General features: G+C 52.5%; 2 protein-coding genes across 6 annotated transcripts in view; both read left to right on the top strand.

Annotated features, from left to right (window-relative positions):
* The window catches only part of MYOZ2 (myozenin 2), a 34,460-nt gene extending 18,988 nt beyond the window's left edge, over positions 1–15,472 (top strand). For 4 of the 5 annotated variants that reach the window (XM_081304029.1, XM_081304028.1, XM_081304031.1 and 1 more), the window contains 2 exons: positions 2,783–2,963; positions 15,078–15,472. In XM_081304029.1, coding sequence (XP_081160155.1) covers positions 2,783–2,963; positions 15,078–15,312 — 416 coding nt within the window. In that variant the 3' untranslated portion in view covers positions 15,313–15,472. Of the gene's footprint in view, positions 1–2,782; positions 2,964–10,716; positions 10,944–15,077 lie in introns of all 5 variants that reach the window. The other variant, XR_014023282.1, reaches the window with a different exon arrangement.
* LOC308654275 (uncharacterized protein) lies at positions 6,395–10,710 on the top strand (the record flags this gene model as incomplete). Its single annotated transcript, XM_081303473.1, has 4 exons — positions 6,395–6,400; positions 6,794–7,251; positions 7,286–7,519; positions 7,570–10,710. 4 exons carry the CDS (start codon positions 6,395–6,397, stop codon positions 7,871–7,873), a joined length of 1,002 nt encoding a protein of 333 aa, XP_081159599.1. The 3' UTR covers positions 7,874–10,710.
* Positions 15,473–20,195: the final 4,723 nt, after the last annotated feature.

Here is a 20,195-nt window from a genome sequence, read left to right as displayed (position 1 = left end):
CTATACAATGCATTGCAGAGTGGATAGAGTTGGGCCCCACCCCCAAGGGCCACTGCAGCAGACCTTGGGGACAGGGGCACATCCATAATGCATGCAGTCTGCACAAAGGTCCCCACTGTGTGTGCGTCCCACTACCATCAGGAACGGGTTACATGTACACGTGGACCCATGCCAAGGACAGGGATTGAAAGTGCAAGTTCCTGTAGCTACTTAAAGCTAAGTATCCACTTATTAAAATCTAGAAAACGTCTGTGAAAACAGAGCAGGGAGAGGGCAAGTTCAGAGGGGCTGGGGAGTTGGTTATGAAGCAGGAATACGAGAGGCTGACTTGTTGGCTGGTGAGTTGAAATCGCAACTTCAGGAGGCGAACTATAGCTTAATCCAACTCAGAAAAGTAGTTTTTATTGGTTAACAACTATGCATCCAAAAGCCAGTGTTTCTCAATCAATAGAGTATTATAATGCCACGATACTGTAGAGCTAAAATGTCTTTATTTGAAATCAATTATATTAGAAATGTGCTTTAAAAACAAATAAGAAACATTTCATATACCCACATATATATGTATATATACGCATATGTGCATGAATATACACATATGCATAAATGTTTATATATACTATATACATGCACACACATATGTAGTATTGCTGAATTGTCACATTACTGAGAGGTTAGACGTATGCACATTTCCTATAAATAATTTAGCCAAAAATGAAAAAGTTATTAATTGTCCCTATAAAAAAACCTGGAAAATCCTGAATGTTCAAAAATGGGAAACTATTACATAAATTGTGGTCCCTTAACTCAGTGGATTATTAGGAAGCCCTGACAATGAGTATGAGCCTGAGGCAGACATCTTCAGAAGTGTCTGCACACAGCTGGAGGAAAATGAAACTCAAGGTGACTCTACACTGGGGTCACAGTCACAGGATCGCTGCTAACAGGGGACAAAGTGTGCAGAAGTACAGCACGGGTGGGGTCTGCGAGGAAGGCCCAGGCCTCATAAACCTAACGCTCCACCTCACAGGCCCACCCTCAGGTGACCCAGGAAGGGAGGACACAGCGTTGAGGTGGTGGCCAATGAAGACAGGGAGGGAGACCGCTTCCCAGGGAAACAGGGGTGGCCACAGAGGAGAGGTGACCTCAGCCAGACCCCCAATAGGAGCGTTCACGTGACAAGAATTAGGCAGGACCTTCCAGGGGGGCACAACTGACCCAAGGGCTGGCAGAGGGCTGCAGCGCAGGGGCGTGTGAGGAGGAGAGAGTGGCAGCAGACCAGGTGGCAGGCAGGAAGCAGGGAGGCTCAGACCTGGGGTTCTGAAGGGCACCAAGGCAGCTGGGGGAGGTGGCCTGCAGAGAGAGGGCCAAGAGTGAAGCAGCAGTGTGAAGGTTGCCCCAAGAGCCCTGGCAGAAACAGATGGCCTGAGCTGGGCAGCAGGACAGGAAGTGGACAGGAGAGGAAAGTCACTCACTGTTCTGTCCACAGACTACGGCATAAGGTCTGCCTGGGTGTCTGCTGGACACGTGTGGGCTGTACCTGAGACTTACTGAAGCCCGGGGGCTGGGGGACAGAGCCAGTTACCGGCATCGCACTTACTTATTTATTGTGGTGCTGGGATGGAACCCAGGCCTCCTGTGTGCCGAGCAAGTGCCCTGCCCTGGGCTGTACCTGCACCCCACCTACATTTTAAACAGTGCCCAGGTGATTCATGAATGCAAATCATTCGAGGGCCACTGCTTTTGTGCAGTTGGTAGTGATCTGCTGAGGATGAGGATGTTCAGGGTGATACTGTCATGTCGTCTGCGGGCAGTACTGACATTTTCTCTGATGACGGATCTAGAAATGGCTGCCTGGGGTCCAGACCCGTAGTCAGGTCAGGGCACCATGAAACATTCATTTGGAGAAACAGAGCAGCTTGGAGATCAAAAGCAAAGCTGGAATCGTCCATCTGAGGATCAATAAAGGCCATGAGTGTAGATGGACTCCTTCAGACAGCGTGGATAGTCTGAGGAGGAGCTCTGGGGGCCACCGAGCCCGGGGGTGGGGGTGGGGGCTGGAGCCTCCCCGAGTGGCCCCTCACAGGCGATGCCTAGGGCGGTACCTGCCAAGGAAAGGTGAGCAGAGGAGACTGCTGTCTCAGAGCGAGGGAACATGGAGGCAAGCAAGACACCTCAGAGCTCGGGAGGAGCCTCGGGAAGCCCGCAGCAGAGCCACCAACTGGGGAGGCAGAACCTGAGGGCAGGGCTGGGTGGGGCAGGTGCAGACCCAAGCAGCCAGCTGAACCCAGGAGGCAAGAATGCCCTCGGTGGCCTCACCGTGGCCTGGTGGTTCTGAAATGGTACTTGCAGAACACTGGTAGCTTTGGGGGAGGCATGAGTGAGGGTGGTGAAGGCCAGACACAGAACAGGGGGTGAGACCCTGGAAAACCAAGGTAGAGAAGGGACGGGCGCCCAGGGGTGAGGAGAGGGGTCCACCTTCCTGCAGCTTCTGCACTGCCCAGGTGCGAGACAGGTCACCTCCAGGGTCCACTGGGGGAGGAGGGACTTCTGTCCTCACTGCACTTCCCTAGAGCCCATTTTTAAATATTGCAGGGTCTAAGGTCCACTGCAAGTTGATGGAAGGGGCACAGCTCCAATAGCCTAGCAGCATCAGACTGCTGCTCTCCGAGGCACCACGAGGGGACAACCTGCCTTAATTCACCCGGGCATGAAAAGTCGCAGGGGAGGCCCAGCAGGGGCTGAGCCCTGGGCACCATCTGCTTGTGCTTGCTCTTCCCAGGCTATTCTGGACCACTGAAGGAGATCCCTCCTGAGAGGTTCAACACCACGGCCGTGCCCAAGTACTACCAGTCTCCCTGGGAGCAGGCCATTGGCGACCCTGAGCTGCTGGAGGCACTACACCCCAAATTCTTCCAGCCTGAGGGCAAGGCGCAGCTGCAGGACTACAGGAGCTTTAACAGGTAAGCCTGGGCCCAGCACAGTGGGCACACCAGACACCAAGACCTCACAATCACACCACCCGTGTCTCTGGGGAAAAGGGCCTTTGTATTAAGAAGAGAATCTATGGAGAAATATTGGATGTCTTCTAAGGTTAGTAAGAAAATGAAAGAAATGATTCTGGAATTTGCCTTGTTAGAAATCAAGATCACCACTCACACTTTAAAAATGTTATTTTATTAACAGATTGGTAGTAGTTTAGATGTTGCTTCAAATGACAATGCTGTTTGAATTTTCAGAAATAACTCGTGGGGTTGGGAGAGCTCCCACGTAACTGCAGGCTCCAATTGATTTTCTTGCAGGCTTTAGGCCAGATGAAAGGTCACCCATAAACCTAACGGCCCAGGATTGCAGCACACGCACAAACCAAAACCAGTGCTGCGGGGACACGTCCCTTCTGTAGGAGCGGTGTGCATAATGGCGACCGTTTTCCGTGGTTCTTTCCTCGTAATTCCCATGAGATGGTGGTTATTTGAATTGTTACAATCCAGTCTTTGGTTACATGACATTCACCTTAGAGTAAGCCACCTCTGACACTCCAACTCACCCCACAAGAAAAGCCAGCATGTAAGCTGCACCCACGGCACGCTCACGAGGTGCTAGGAGCTCCAGGCTGTGCACTGCTCACCATCTAGCAAAGCAGACCACCTCTGCAGTAAAGGCTTGCTGGGAGGGAGAATACGCCACAGGTAGGACTTCCTTTCCAGCCGCAGGAGAACGTCATAAAACAACTAGAAACGTTGTGCAAAATTTTTTAAATGATTGAAAGGCTATCAGGGAAGAGGGTCTGGAATACCGAGGACCTGGAGGACAGGAAGTGCAGACGGGAACCCCAGGCCCTGGAGAACTGCTGGGTAACATCCTGGAGGACAGGAAGTGCAGACATGAACCCGGCCCTGGAGGACAGGAAGTGCAGATGTGAACCCCAGGCCCTGGAGAACTGTGGGTAACATCCTAGAGGACAGAAAGTACAGATGTGAACCCCAGGCCCTGGAGGACTGTGGGTAACATCCTGGAGGACAGGAAGTGCAGACATGAACCCGGCCCTGGAGGACAGGAAGTACAGATGTGAACCCCAGGCCCTGAAGAACTGTGGGTAACATCCTAGAGGACAGGAAGTACAGATGTGAACCCCAGGCCCTGGAGGACTGCTGGGTACATCCTGGAGGACAGAAAGTGCAGACATGAACCCCAGGCCTTGGAGAACTCTGGGTAACATCCTAGAGGACAGGAAGTATAGACATGAACCCCAGCCCTGGAGGACAGTGGGTATCTTGGAGGACAGGAGGAGCAGATGTGAACCCCAGGCCCTGGAGGACTGCTGGGTACATCCTAGAGGACAGGAAGTATAGACATGAACCCCAGGCCTTGGAGAACTCTGGGTATCCTGGAGGACAGGAAGTGAAGACATGAACCCCAGGCCCTGGAGGACTGTGGGTAAATTCCTGTAGGACAGGAAGTGCAGACAGGCACCCCAGACCCTGAAGGACTGCTGGATAACATCCTGGAGGACAGGAAGTATAGACATGAACCCCAGGCCCTGGAAACGGTGGGTATCCTAGAGGACAGGAAGTGTAAACGTGAACCCCAGGCCCTGGAGCACTGCTGTAACATCATGGAGGACAGGAAGTGCAGACATGAACCCCAGGCCCTGGAGGACTGCTGGTAACATCCTGGAGGACAGGAAAACCCCAGGCCCTGGAGGACTGCTGGGTAATATCCTGGAGGACAGGAAGCTCAGATATGAATCCCAGGCCCTGGAGGACTGTGGGTAACATCCTAGAGGACAGAACGCTCAGAAATGAGCCCCAAGCCCTGGAGGACTGTGGGTAACATCTTGGAGGACAGGAAGCTCAGATGTGAACCCAAGGCCCTGGAGGACTGCTGTAACATCCTGGAGGACAGGAAGTGAGACATGAACCCAGGCCCTGGAGAACTGTGGGTAACATCCTGGAGGACAGGAAGTGCAGACATGAACCCGGCCCTGGAGGACAGGAAGTACAGATGTGAACCCCAGGCCCTGGAGAACTGTGGGTAACATCCTAGAGGACAGGAAGTACAGATGTGAACCCCAGGCCCTGAAGAACTGTGGGTAACATCCTAGAGGACAGGAAGTACAGATGTGAACCCCAGGCCCTGGAGGACTGCTGGGTACATCCTGGAGGACAGAAAGTGCAGACATGAACCCCAGGCCCTGGAGAACTGTGGGTAACATCCTGGAGGACAGGAAGTACAGATGTGAACCCCAGGCCCTGGAGGACTGCTGTAACATCCTAGAGGACAGGAAGTGCAGACATGAACCCAGCCCTGGAGGACTGCTGGGTAACATCCTGGAGGACAGGAAGTGCAGACATGAACCCGGCCCTGGAGGACTGCTGGGTAATATCCTGGGTACCAACAGAGCACACCTTTCACATCATCCTTCTCGGGCTGCGCGTCCTGCTGGAAGCCCTGCAGGTCCCTCACCCTGGAGGGGAGGCCCCAGAGCCAGGACTGAGGCTGCCCTGCACACCCCCAGGCTGGCCCTGGTCCTCCTCTAGACCCAGGGCCCTCACAGCAGGAAGCAGGATGGAACACAGACTCAAGTCCTTTCCTCTCTACTGGCTTTTCCTTCATCTTCTTTACTGTGGCAAAACACACTCTCATCTTACCATCTTAACCCTTCCTAAGTGCACAGTCGGCAGTACTGACCAAGTTCAGCCTGACTTGCTGCCAGGACCACCACATCTCCAGGTACTCCCTCCCCCAAAACCTGAATCCACACCATGAATGACAGCTCCCCCCTGGTCCTGTAGCCGCATCCTGCTTTCTGATTGTGATTTTCACCATGTTCAATGCTGAGGGCCATTACCAAGTAGGAATGACGCATCGAAATTTCCTTGCCAGCGTACCCCATGTTAATTTCGCTGTTGACCTTGCATGTGTGTTTGAGAAAGGTGACCCTGCTCAACGACCAGGGTGGATCCAGGATTAGGGTGTGTCCTGCAGTTTGAGGAAGTATCCCGCTCCTTGGGTTAAGGGCGTTCCCAGTTTAAGACCTTGGGTTTTAGGGAAGTTCGATGTTGAGGATTATTGCTGCTGGAATTAGGGCGTTCCTGCTGCCTGAGCTCCCGTTGAGTTCTCGTGAGATTCAGAGAGCACTTTGGGAAGAAAGCCTCGTGGAGGAGGTGAATTGGGTGGCAGCAGAACTGGGATTGCCCCAGAACGTGTGTGGAGGCCGGTGTGAGTTCGGGAATAAAGAATTGCTGTTTCAAGGAAATTTCGATGCGTCATTCCTACTTGGTAATGGCCCTCAGCAGTTCAGTCCTTTCTTTGTGAGGAATCACAGAGTTGGTCCTTTTGGAATGACTTGTTTCATTCCAATTTTAGAAATATCATATAAGTCTATGTTACCATGAAGGTCAAAACACTGACCACGGCCAGGAGTGGAGGGGTTGTGATCGAGCAGGGACACCTCAAGCTGTGGAAGCTGTGCATGTGTGCACAACTTCCAGGCTGTTCATTTCACACATGCCGAGTGTGTTTACGAGGCTTGTGCACTTGTTGGACAGAATGATAGAGATGCTTTAAAACTCAGTGCCTGGATTGAATAGCGGACTAGCCGCGGCTAAGGGCTACACTCGTACCATAATACAGGGAAATGTTCTGAACATAGAACAGGATTCAAAAGGCAGCAGCTGACACACATAGAGCAGTAACAACGCAGATGGTGTGTGTGACTGAGACTCCAGAAGGAGAGGGAGAATTAGCAGACAAGAAGTTTCCAAAGTTGACAAAAAGCTTCTAGCCTCAGGTTCAAGAGGTCGTGTATATAAGAAGTAGCGCACATCAGAGGTACAGCACACCAAAAGGTACGGCACACCAGTGGTACCACACATCAAGAGGTACCGCACACCAAGAGGTATTGCACACCAGTGGTACCGCACACCAAGAGGTACAGCACACCAGTGGTACCACATGTCAAGAGGTACAGCACACCAAGAGGTACAGCAAACCAGTGGTACCACACAGCAAGAGGTACAGCACACCAAGAGGTACAGCAAACCAGTGGTACCACACACCAAGAGGTACTTCACACCAAGAGGTACAGCACACCAAGAGGTACCACACACCAAGAGGTACAGCACACCAGTGGTACCACACATCAAGAGGTACCACACACCAAGAGGTACAGCACACAAGTGGTACCACACAGCAAGAGGTACTGCACACCAAGAGGTACAGCAAACCAGTGGTACCACACACCAAGAGGTACTTCACACCAAGAGGTACAGCACATCAAGAGGTACCGCACACCAAGAGGTATTGCACACCAGTGGTACCATACACCAAGAGGTACAGCACATCAAGAGGTACCGCATACCAAGAGGTACAGCAAACCAGTGGTACCATACACCAAGAGGTACAGCACATCAAGAGGTACCACATACCAAGAGGTACAGCAAACCAGTGGTAACACACACCAAGAGTCACAGCACACCAAGAGGTACCGCACACCAGTGGTACCACACACCAAGAGGTACAGCACATCAATAGATACCACACACCAGTGGTACCACACACCAAGAGACACTGGACACACCAGTGGTACTACACACCAAGAGGTACCACACACCAAGAGATATATCACACCAAGAGGTGCCACACACCAAGAGGTACAGCACAAGTGGTGCCGCACACCAGGAAGAGCTCCACCTCAGGAAGTGCTGTACTTCAAGAGTTATTACGTGCCAAGAACTATGGTTTTAGGCAGCTTTGCATTGCTACAACCAAAAGACCTGAGAATAACTTGAAGAAGGAGAAGAGTATTGGGCTCGTGGTTTCAGAGGCTCAGTCCACAGCTTGCCACTCCATAGCTCTGGGCCTAAGGTGAAGCAGAGCATCATGGTGGAAGGGCACAGAGGAAGAAAGCACATGGCCACCAGGAAGGACATGGCCACCAGGAAGCAGAGCTCCACTCACCTGGGACAAAGTATAGCCCCAGAGGCACATTCCCTAGTGGCCCACTTCTCCCAGCCATACCATGCCGGCCTACTCTGCCTCCCAGTTGGCCCACTGAGTAGGTTTCAGCTCTCATATAAACTATCATTTCACCTCTGAAAGTTTTGCATTGTCTTACATATGAGCTTTTGGGGGACTCCTCATATCTAAACCTTAATATTCTGATCCTGGCTTCAAAAGCTTGTATCTCTCTCATAATGTAAAATACATCGAGTCCAGGCTCAAGAGTGCCCACCATCCTAACAGCTCCAGCATCGCCTAAAAGTCCAAGTCTGAAATCTCAGCAGAGACTCATGGCAAACTCTTAGCTAGGAGAGTCAATATCAGAAGCCAGTTATATACATCTGATGTATAGCGACAAGTAGACATTTCTGTTCCACTACAAAGGAGAGGGCATAGAAAGGAGGGATGGGGACAAAGCAAGACCAAAATCCACTGGGCCAACAAGTCCTGTAGGTCCATGTCCCGGGGCATTGTGACGTTCTGCCTGTGGCTTTGCTGGTTACAGCCTCTTGGTTGTCTGTGCCCAGTTCCTGCAGCTTTCCTTGCAGACATCCCACATTACTGGCATTTCTTAATCTTGGGGTCTCCGCTGCAGCTTTGGCTTCCTTCTCAATCTTCACTATTTGCCCTCTTAGGGGCTTCCCCCAGGGACTCCAACCCTGCCATACTTTTCCTGGCCTCCCTGGCCTTTCAAATCTTGGGGGAAGACTCCATGACCCCCTAACTCCAGCATCTTACATTCCTGCAGAACCAGCACCTCGTGGTGGCTGCCATCTCAAGCGGTAGCCACGCCTCTGGGACCATGGCTGCAGCAGCCTCTAAGTGCCTGGTGGCTGAGCACAGTGAGCCACTTCCCAGCCCCTGTGCAAGCAGGTGTCCCAGTGTCCGTTCCTGAGGGAATTTTTACTCTCACACCTTGAGTGGACGCGACTCCTGAGATGCCTCAAGTCATCTTCTTACTGTCTTTGGGTGAAGTGTTCAGTGGTTTTTTGGATGACTATAATATCTGTCTTTAATGGCTACAATTTCCTTAGCCCCAGTTTTACACTTTTCCAGCCAAACTGCATTTTTCAAATCCCTCTGCTTGGTTTTCTGTTCCTGATGTCACAGTAAATTTGTTGAAATATTCATGCAACTACCTCAACACTGAGCTGTTGGAATTTCCTCCACCAGATTCGTTAGTAGATCCCCTTTACATTCAGCCTCACAGAAACTCTCAGGATATGGCAAATGTCGACAACTTCTCAGCCAGGACATGATACAGATGCCCTCTAGTCAGTTTCCAGCAGAGTCCTCCTCCTGCTCTGGAACCTCACAGTCCCAGACTCACCCTCAACATCCTGGTCTTCTGAGCTCCACCAGAATCGCCCATGAAGCCCCACCTACAACATTCTAAAGCTTTTCCAGCTTGCATCTCTGAACTTTTCAAAATTCCTGTCCCTGAAAACTAGCTCCAAAGGCTTCTGAACCACACTGTCAGGTCAGTCACAGCAATGACCCTACTTCTGGGCACTAATTTTGGTGTCAACTTTGTCCCTGTGTCCTAAAGACCTGACAAGAGCAACACAAGAGGAGGAAAAGTTTGTTTTGGCTCCTAGTTTCAGAGGTTTGGTCCATCGTTGGCCAAAGCCATGGCTCTGGGCCTGAGGTGAGGCAGAGCGTCGTGGTGGAAGGGCTTGGAGGAGGGAAGCAGCGGAGGTCATGGCTACCATGTAGCAGACCAGGAGCTCGGCTCACCACAGGCACATCTCCAGTGACCTGAGACACCCTATCTGCCTGAATTACCACCCATTTAATTAATATCAGGGCATTAATCACCAATTAGGTTATAGCTTTCATAATCTAATCTTTTCACCTCCAAAATTCTTGAATTGTCTCACACATGAGATTTTGGAAGATACCTCATATCCACACCAGAACAGTATTCCACACCAGGAAGGACTGAATACCAAGAGGTACTGCATCCCAAGAGGCACTATACAGCAGGAAGTACCACCTACCAGGAAATAAACATGCCAAGAAGTAAAGACGCCAGGAAGTCCTGCACACCAGGAAGTGCTTCATACCAAAAGGTACTACCCACCCGAGAACTATTCACACCAAGAAGCCCTACAAAAGGTACACACACCAGGAAGTACCATGCACCAGGAAGTGCTACATACCAGAAAGTGCTACACCCCAAGAAGGGCTGCACCTCAAGAAGGGCAAACCCAGGCCAATAGGACTCCCAGAGTCAGGGAACAAATGGCACATTGACTCCCAATGCACAGGAAAAAACAGGATGGCTGCCTTCCGCACAGAAGAGGGAAGAGAGCACTGCACAGCCACCAAAGAGCCACAGCTGGTAATTCACACCCAGTGGAAATGACCTCCAGGGGCAAAAGTCACAACCAAGCAAACACACACACACACACACACACACACGTCTCAAAAAGTTGTGCTTGCTGTCCCTCCTAGACCGGGGGCAAGAGTATCACCAACAGGAGGAACGGAAAACGACACGGCCCTGGGGCCAGGGACCCGAGCACGTCCACAGGAAATCCAAAGAGTCACTGGCAGATCATGGCAGCTGGTGAGGGCATTCAGCAGAGCACAGGCGTCAGCTGTCACAGGCCAGCCATGGGCCGTCGGACAGCAGGCAGGGCTCCCTGACCGTCTCCAGTGACTTCTGCTTTCTTTACACCTCTGGGCTTCAGTACTGCTTTATTTCAGAAAGAAAAATAGCCCCAGAAGACGTCTGAGCCTTTGTGCACTCGCTGTGCCCCAAGCACCTTGACAGTCCAGAGCTCAGCCCCGTCACCCAAGTCAGAACGCTCTCCAGGTGCCCAGTGGGCTGTTCCCTATCCTCAGACAACAGTGCTCATCTAACCGCTCAAGACCATGGGAAACTCACCCGGGCCAAGACTCAGTTTCTGACGTGATGTTGCAATATGGTTAAGGTACCATGGCATAAGTATTTTCTCTTCTGATCTTTAGATAATTCAACATGTTAGTACTTTAAGATTTTATTCTGCTGCATTTTTTCATTTTTATAAAAAAGAGGATCAACAGATAGAAAGAGAGAGAAAGGGAGAGAGGGAGGGAGAGAAACATGTCGTTTCCAGATAGTCCCCGGGGAGAGTGAGAGGGCAAGGCTGGCAGCCCCAGCCACACACAAGTCAGCGAGGGTGGCTGCATGCAACCTAGCTTCCAGGTGCAATGAGGGGTGAGCGTTGAACTCAACCTTGAGCTCCGGGGCTCCCTTAAAGGACATTCAAGTTTTATTCTAAGTCAAACCCATGTAACATGAGAAAAGGTGAACTGGGAGCAAGGGGCTGCCCCACTGTGTGTACGGCCAGAAGGTGGCCCTCCACCTCTGAGGATCTCCATGATCTCATCTACAGCATAAATCCTACATCACGGATCAAGAAAACTTTAAATAAAGTGTGGCTTTAGCCACTCTGTAGAAGAGTTTATTTTAGATTTTATGCCACCATTTGCCTTACAGAATAATCAGTGATTATGGGGGTTTTGTATGTGAGCACAATTCATTTTTGCAAGTGAAGTCCCATCGGTCCAAGGAAACAAGGAAGCATCTGTTGGCTGTGGATCTGAAGTCGACTGGCTTGTTCCCTGCCACCTGATGACCCAGAGCCAGTCCGTCAGGCAAGCCTGCATTGGAAGAGTTAATGTTCAGGGAATTACAGGGCTGGCCCATCATCTTTCAGTAGAACATTTCAGATCTTTCCATGGAAAATTTAGCTTCATAAACTTGGCCTAAAACTTGAAATTATTTTCACAGATCTTAAAAATCTCACCCTGAGTCCCTCTGTGGAAGGCTGAGTATCTCTGCTGGTGGACTTTCTTTAACGTGTGTGTGGAGGGCAGTGAAATTCAAACAGGACGTTGCCTCAGTGGTGCCAAAGAAAAGAGAAAGCCCCCTGTGTAAACAGCAGCCTTGCCGGTCTGGCAGGAGGTGGCGATGGGACATGGGAGCACTGTTATTTATAGGAAAGAAAGTCACCCCCAAGCCTGCAGGAAAACAGAAAGGAGCTGTTAGGAAGGAAGGGTCGTGGGTTGGGTGCACAGGAACTTTTCTCCTCTGATGCAGAAGATCAGGGGCAATCAGTGAAATCTATCTGGCACCAGTGAGCACACGATCTATTGCGGAGGGGCCAGCACCCCACCAGGGTAGATTCCTGCTCAGGAGGTGTGAGCCGCCTAAGAAACAGAAAGTTGAAATAGTAAAAAATAGAGACAAAGCTAGAAATCAGACAAGAGGAGCGCTTGACACATCTTCCAGTCCTCAAAGGAGCTGGAGCAGAAGAAGGAAGGTGGCTCTGGTCCCTACTGGAGGACATCTAAGGCAGGGACGAGGTTTCAGTGGGTGGGACCTTGCTTCAGGCTGCCTTGCAGTCACAGGTTGATTGGCATCTTGGCCAGCCACACCCATCTCCCAGAGACTGTGTGGCTGTGTGGCTCCAGCGGGCCACCCCACCTCTGGTGCAGTGCTGCACTCAGACAGAGCTGGGTAGGAAGCCACAGGTAGTGGGCGGTCTCAACCCAGCAGGGTGCTGCCTGGAGTTCCCAATGCCAGACAGTCCTGCCGAATGGCTTCCATGTCATTTTTAGTGACATGTCATTTCAGGCCATGGAGGGCTCCCGCGATGACCTGCTGATGGAATCGGCTTGAATCTGAAGGTGCTTGCTGCAGCCTCCTGTGCTGGGGGCCAGGAGGGGCTGCACCTCAGGGGCCCTGCTGGGCCCGGCTTGCAGTTCTTCATGACTCTGAACAAGCAGAGCCAGCTCTCATTCTGCCACGGTCCCTGAGGCTCCCTAACGCTTCGCAGCTGGTCCTGACCCAGGCTTCAAGTCAAAGTTGCCTTTCCTCACTGACAGAGCAGGCTGCGGCTGCTCCTGGGGGACCATCACACACCTGCCTCTGTTCTCCTGGCCACCAAGAGCCCTCAGCCACAGCTAGAATGGGGTCTCAGGGCCCACCCCAGACGACGCACCCCAGCAGGAGCCCAGGGTGAGCCAAAAGCTCGAGAAGCGGTTAGCGGGCCTCTGGCACGTGGTATCCACTGGGCAAAAATTTGCTCTCATCGCTTCCTCCGAAGCCGATTATCAAAGCGCCTCAAGGCCAGGCTGGTTCCTCAGGGTGTTTTCCAAGTCCGTCTCCCTTATATCCAGAATAACGGTTTCAGGCCCAGCGCAGGAGCCTCTTGAGACGCTGCTGAAATAGAGCCGCAGCCGGGGGTGGCAGACCAGCCGGTGACGTCGCTGGGTGCAGCCTCCACTGCGTCCTGGGAAGCCGGAGGACAGTCATCCTGACAGGTGCACAGACACACAGCACTGCTCTTCAGCAGGGAGAGAGCGGACCAGGCTGTGTGGACGGGGCTCCCTGCTAACTGCACAGTTGCCATTATCACTGTCACCTCAACGTCAGGACTCCCTCTGCCACCTGGATCCCTTGCTGCCCGGTACCGTTTCCTTCACTGATGCTCCGATTCCGCTCACCCCTGCTTCTCCATTTCTGTGGTCCAACAGCCCCTCTGAGCCCCCTCCTCCTCATGCCCAGTTCTACCATCCCCTGGGCAGGCCCTGACCTCCTGGCTTGTCTCCAACCCCGCTCGGCTGCTGCGGCCCCCATGCTAGCTGAGACCATCTCTGTCTCTCCACGTGCTAAGCGTGGCTGCAGGAAGGCGTGGTTTTGCCAACTGTCTGTCCCTGAATCGAGAAGCACAGGCCTGGGCACTGCCCGCCAGGCCGGGAACACACTCTCGCCACCAACCTGCCCGTCTCCTGAGACAGAGTCCACGTTCTCCCTTCAGGAGAGAAGACCTTGGCACGTGGATGATCCTGGGTCAGCCTTGTCTCTCTTCTTTTGGGGTTCAACCAGGTAAACCCTACCTGGGACCACATCCCCACCCATTTTTATTTCTATTTTTTGTTTTGAGACAGGACCTCGCCAAATGGCAGGGCTGGCCTCGAACTTGCCACCCTCCTGCCTCGGCCTCCCTAGGCAGAGCCCTTTCTCCTCAGCACGCAGCCAGCACTGCTCCCCTCTGGTTCAGGATGTCATGTGTTGAAGAAGGTTGTGGCCAGCCTGTTTTGTTCCTCTTATGCCTCGCCCGACCCTCACCCCTGCCCCACCTCATTCCATTTAGAGAAACCATCTGACGCCGTGTCCCTGTTCTGTCCGTGTGCTTCCTGTGCATCCTGGAGAGTTCCCTGATGCCTACTCACATTCTGGGAGAGTGGACGTTCACAGTCCCCATCTGGTTTCCTGAGGTGTTCAAAGGTGCTATCTGGTGACAGGAGCATGTGAACTAACTAGGAAGGCCACAGGAAGTCCTGAGAACGTGGAAGCCGGAGCCCAGGATCACAGGACCCATCATGATTGTCCGCCCAGCTCCATCACCGCGAGGCACTCTGCCATGTTTGGGTTTCTTTCTTGTCTCAGGCTGCCCTTGGTGACCACCCAAGACTCCGACTTCTGTCTCCACTGAGCACTTAGAACCGTGCCTGTTGCTGAATGAATCAATCAGCACCACCCACTAGAAATGTGTGGAGGGAAGCGGGATGCTACTGAGAGAGCCGTGGGAGAATGCGGAGGTTTCTGAGATGAAGATGGAAAGATGCAAAAGCCATGCTCCCTGCCCTCAAAGAATCTGTGATTCACAGATGTCCCAGACAAACATGTACTTGAAAAAAGAAGCTGTAGGAAGTTGGGGGCCATCTAGGCTACAGAATTGGGATAAGGGAGGGTGGCTCCAAAGGACCACCCCGGGTGTAGACCAGCAGAAGAAGGCAGGAGGAGGGACCTCAAACAGGGGACATGGCCAGCACGGGCCCTGGTAAGGACCATTCCTACGGGCTCAGGCAGAGGCCTGGACTACTGTACTTCAACTCAGCACGTACCCAGCTCCATCTAAAGACCTGGGCCTTCCAGGAAGCTGGCCTGGCAGGCCAAGCCTGGAGACTGTGCACTGAGAGTGCAGGACCATCCTCACACAACCTTGAGAATGTGAACTGCTCCCTATTAACTTTGAATATTAATTGTTACTTGTTTTTCTCTCCATTTCCCACAGAGTGGCCACCCCATTTGGAGGATTTGAAAAGGCATCAAAAGTGGTGAAATTCAAAGTTCCAGATTTTGAGCTACTGCTGCTGACAGATCCTAGGTTCATGGCTTTTGCCAACCCCCTTTCTGGCCGACGGTCCTTCAACAGGGCTCCGAAGGGATGGGTGTCTGAGAATATTCCCCTAGTGGTAGCTGCTGAGTGTGCAGAGGACACCACGGTGCCAGAGTCGGAGGACCTGTGAGCAGGCAGCGGGTGCCACAGAACCTCCGCAGCAGAGTGGCGGTCCCTGCACTCCTCTCTTTCACTAGCAGAGAGCCATCCCAGTCGGGGGCCTTCCTTTGTGGTGCTGCATTCCAGTCTCAGATGCAGTGAGTGATTAAAACGGTTATGAAAACCCTTAACTCGCCGTATTCATTCATGATCATGTTCACCTGGGTCAAACCACCCAGCCTTCTCTGTGAGAAAGCTCAGAGGCCAAGGAACTTTCCAGAGCTTCGTCTGCCTCCTTTGAAGAGTTAGTGCGAACCCAGTCTTCCGAGCAGAAGGGAGAGGCAGACCCGGCCAGGGTGCTGGCTGGGGCGGGGGGACGAGGAAGGAGCGCCTCTCTCTGCTGGTGGCCAGTCTGACAGGGTCTGCATGAAGTCTTTCATGTCTTCCTTGGACTTCTGACTCTGTTCTCCAGCTGGCCTCGAGTCACCAGGTCACTCTGCTGGAAGAGGCTGTCCAGAGTCCAGCTGGTCATCAAATTCACGTAGCACTTACTCCCAAGTCTGGGAGCCAGAGGCTGCAGGGACCTCCTCCCCTCCCTTCCAATGGCCACCTGAGCTCAGAATCCAGGTTCCGCAGGTCCAGTGTGTGGGTCGACTTTCCACAGGCATCGCTAGACGAGGATTACAAATAACACACCTACTAATCTACCCACAAGGAAGCAATGTGTGCATAGGAGAGAGGGCGGCCTGAATTCCACCCGGCCCTGGGTCTGGGAGCTCCAGGTGTGCAACAGAAGGGAAAAGACACGGTGAGCAAGCAGGGTCCGAACGCAAAGCAGTGTCCCTCTGCCATGGGGCCTGATGCGGCCCAAAAGGGCAGGTCTGTGGGGCACAGGGACCTGCGCTTCAAGGTAGCCCAACCTTACCCACTGGGGGGCTTGTGATGGTGCTCCAGCAAATGAGAATCACTGTCCCGGGACGGCTTCCTGCAGGCGGGAGAGGAGGGGAGAGGAGGGGAGGGAAGGGGAGAGGAGGGGAGAGGAGGGGAGAGGAGGGGAGGGAAGGGGAGAGGAGGGGAGGGGAGGGGAGGGAAGGGGAGAGGAGGGGAGAGGAGGGGAGGGGAGGGGAGGGAAGGGGAGAGGAGGGGAGAGGAGGGGAGAGGAGGGGAGAGGAGGGGAGGGAAGGGGAGAGGAGGGGAGAGGAGGGGAGGGGAGGGGAGAGGAGGGGAGAGGAGGGGAGGGAAGGGGAGAGGAGGGGAGAGGAGGGGAGAGGAGGGGAGAGGAGGGGAGGGAAGGGGAGAGGAGGGGAGGGAAGGGGAGAGGAGGGGAGAGGAGGGGAGAGGAGGGGAGAGGAGGGGAGGGAAGGGGAGAGGAGGGGAGAGGAGGGGAGAGGAGGGGAGAGGAGGGGAGAGGAGGGGAGGGAAGGGGAGAGGAGGGGAGAGGAGGGGAGGGAAGGGGAGAGGAGGGGAGAGGAGGGGAGAGAAGGGGAGAGGCAGGAGAGGAGGGGAGAGGAGGGGAAAGGAGAGGAGCAGATGGGAGAGGTGGAAAGAGGCAAAGAGGAGGAGAGAGGAGGGGAGAGGCAGGGAGAGGAGGGAAGAGAATGGGAGAGGTAGGGAAAGGAGGGGAGAGGAGGGGAGAGTTAGGGAAAGGAGGGGAGAGACCACGGGAGAGGAGGGAGAGGCAGGAGAGCACTGTAGGGCAGAGGTGTCCCGCATGCAGCGTGGAGGACCTAACTCTCATCCTCTGGACTGAGAGTGGACAAACCTTTAAAGATGGCTACAAAAAGCATGTCCTTGGAAAGCAAGCAAGTGTTGTGTTAGTACGGAGCCTCACTGCAGAGAACTTGAATAATTTAAAACATCTTAGGATGCATTTAAAAATATTTCTTAATTTATGCATAAGTTTTGGGGTTTTTTTTTAAATAACAACATTGGCATCTGTGATAAACTTATGTGTCTCTATTGTGTCATGTTTTGCTTATTTTATTCTTAAAAATTTTCGTCTTACTTTTTGTGTCTTTGTGTGTGCGTGGTACTAGGATTGAGCCCAGAGCTCACCCACCTAGGCAAGTGCCCTAACACTGAGCCACACTCCAGCCCCTTTTATTCTTTGAGGGAGGGCCTCCCTAAGTTCCTGGCCTTGAATTTGAGCTCCTCCTGTGTCTGACTCCTCCCAGGTCCTTGCTTAGCATCTGGATGGCCACCTTAAGTGACAGCCGCCATTTTAAGGACAAAGTTTCGCTTTCCCACCCAAGGGCCTTCATTACCTACCTCTCCCTCATCCCCACTCAACCCTAACCACCCGCATTGGGCCCTGGTTCCTAAGCCTGCCCCATAAAAGTCCCAGAACTCAAGCCTGTTTTGCCTCTCTCCGCTTTAGAGTGATGGCCTTTATCGCCAGCTCTGACAAATAAACTCTGAAGCCAAGGTCCTCCACACCTTGGCAGGACTGAGGAGCCGGGCAAGGGCCTTCAGGTGGACTCCAGAGCGGTGCCAGTAACTAGGCGCCAGCAGAAGACCACCCTGGCCCCAGCCTCTGCCTCCTGAGACCACTCTCCAAGTTCCTTCTTCCCACCTCCATCAACATCTGAAAGGTCAACCAGTTCCCAGTCATCTCAAAATCAAGCCAAACGCAGACAATCACACTAGTCCAATCACCACTGGTAGCACCCATTTACAAGTTTGCATGTCTTGAGTGGACACATTTGCAAGTGTTTCAGAAGTGTGGAATGCAGGGAGCCAGTCACTCATGCAAACTCTAAAACGCAGGAAAATGTCCAGTCCTGAGTTTGAACTTTTCAACCAGGGTACAGCTGTACCAGCAGACTCACTAATTCTGGGATTTCCTCACTGCTGCTGATGCAAGATAAAACTTGCATGACATCACTGCAACTTTTGGACACAACTCCTCTCCATTCGGCGTAGGAAAGTGTGGCTTTGAATACTCCTTTTCTCATGAAAAACATATCTGCCCTCTTGGAGCTCCACCCAGCCCTGTGCAGGAAGGCAGCTCACTCTATCAGGGATGGAAGGAGGCCAGGCCTGTGCCCAACCAGCAGGGAATTCATTCCAAACCCACTGCCAAAGCACTACGCAAATATTTAAAGAATTATTTTAAAAAGTATAATGCTTTATAAAGCCAAATTTTACAGAAATAAAAAAGAAAGCAGGTAAAATTGTGTAAGCCTTTCAACAACTTAAAATGAAATGTTATTAGACTGTTAAATATGCATTCCTACTTGGATTCCTTAAATAGAGGAGTTAGATTCTGACCTAGGATATAAACTTCCCCTGGCTTCTCAACACAATGAGAATCTTCTCCCTGGAAGATTTGGTAAGTATGACAAAGAGAGAAAGGCAAGAAAGTTATTTCTCAGAGTTTGAAATCTGGATCCAGATAAAAATGTGCTCATCATTCTGTGTTGTGTAGTGTTTTGAAACCCACTTCAACAGCGTCTCAGGCAATGGAGACGTTTCAGGAAACAGGACGAAAAAGTCAAGGAGGAAAAACCAATTCAGTGTTGTTCCCTGAACTGCTGACTGGAGATTTAGCCAGACACTGCTGGCTCACAGCAGAGCCCAGGGAGAGGGAGGCCAGGGTAGCAGGCCGGAGCAAGCACAGTCAGCACAGGCCAGGCGGGCTCCCCTGGATGGCACACACAGGATGCTCCCCTCAGTCTCTGCCCTCGGTCACCAGCAGAACACACGGGCCCTGCGACAGAGCAATTCTGCAGAGGCGTAGAGAAAGCAGGGAGCCAGCTGACCTCCAGGGAGGGTGTGGCGGTCAGACGGAGCCTCAGGAAGACCCAGCCAGGCGCCAGGATCCCCGTCCAGAAGCAGGGCACTCCTGTGTCCTCTGTGCCTGCCACCTGCCAAGAAAACAGATATTTGTTAAATAAAAGCATCTGAATTAGTGGATAATTAGTGACAAAAGAGAGAGAAAGGAAAGGCAAATGTGAACATTGGCCCATTTCCTTAAGAAATGCTCTCCTACTTCTAATGCACAGAAAGGGGGGTAAGCATGCTGTCCACTAGTTACAGCAAGTTCCTCCTCAACCGCATCAGAACGCATCAGAAGCTTTAAGGTGTTAAAACCGTGGTGCTACACCAGAGCAGTACACATTCCACCTCAGCACCACAGGGAAGGCCACGTCCAAGATGCATATGTGTGTGCCTGTGTGGTCACGGCTGATGCCACAGTCATCAAAATGTGCGAGACCACGCTGTTTGTGCAGTTCCACGCCCTGCTGTCTACATAAATCCACTCTTGCTAGGATACAGATATGGTAGAGGATAAAGAGTCAGTTCTACTTGGCCGAGTGCAACCCACCAATGCTGTGTTAATAGCGCTGCAAAACACTCTCTGGTTTAAACAAACCATCATTTGCTTAGAACCAAAGAAGTTGAGAATTACGAGTTATCGTAAGACATTCTAGGTCAATCTTGTCTCCAGAATGCACATGAAATTGGAGAAGGCTAGAAGCCAGCCGCCTCTAATTCCAGGCCTGACGGCGCAGACAGCCGGCTCCTGCTCAGACGTGCCCCACCATCCCACTCTGCTTCAGCCTGGTGTGGAGCACACTCAGCCGATGACCCGCACCTCCCCTGCCGTGCGTGGACAGAGATGTGGCTTTGCATGATGGGTATGTGGCGTTCACTCACCACAGAGAAGGAGAACTGTGGATAGGACAACACTGGCAAGATGAGGAGCCACAGGCCAAGTCCTGTGGGCAATGCTAGGACACTTAGCGACCACGTCCACAGGTTCAGATACCGTTGGGGTGTGTCCGCAGGGTCTGGTCCTCAGTGTGGCGCCAGCTTTGCAAGGGGGGCAGATAGAGGCAAGGGGCCAGGGCGCCTCCTCACACGGGGTCATTGTGGTTCCGGATTCCAGTTAGCTCCCGAGGAGTGAGGAGT

The sequence above is a fragment of the Spermophilus citellus genome, assembly GCF_964194105.1.
Source record: "Spermophilus citellus genome assembly, chromosome: 8".
Taxonomy (NCBI): domain Eukaryota; kingdom Metazoa; phylum Chordata; class Mammalia; order Rodentia; family Sciuridae; genus Spermophilus; species Spermophilus citellus.
This window is presented reverse-complemented; position numbering and strand designations above follow the sequence as displayed.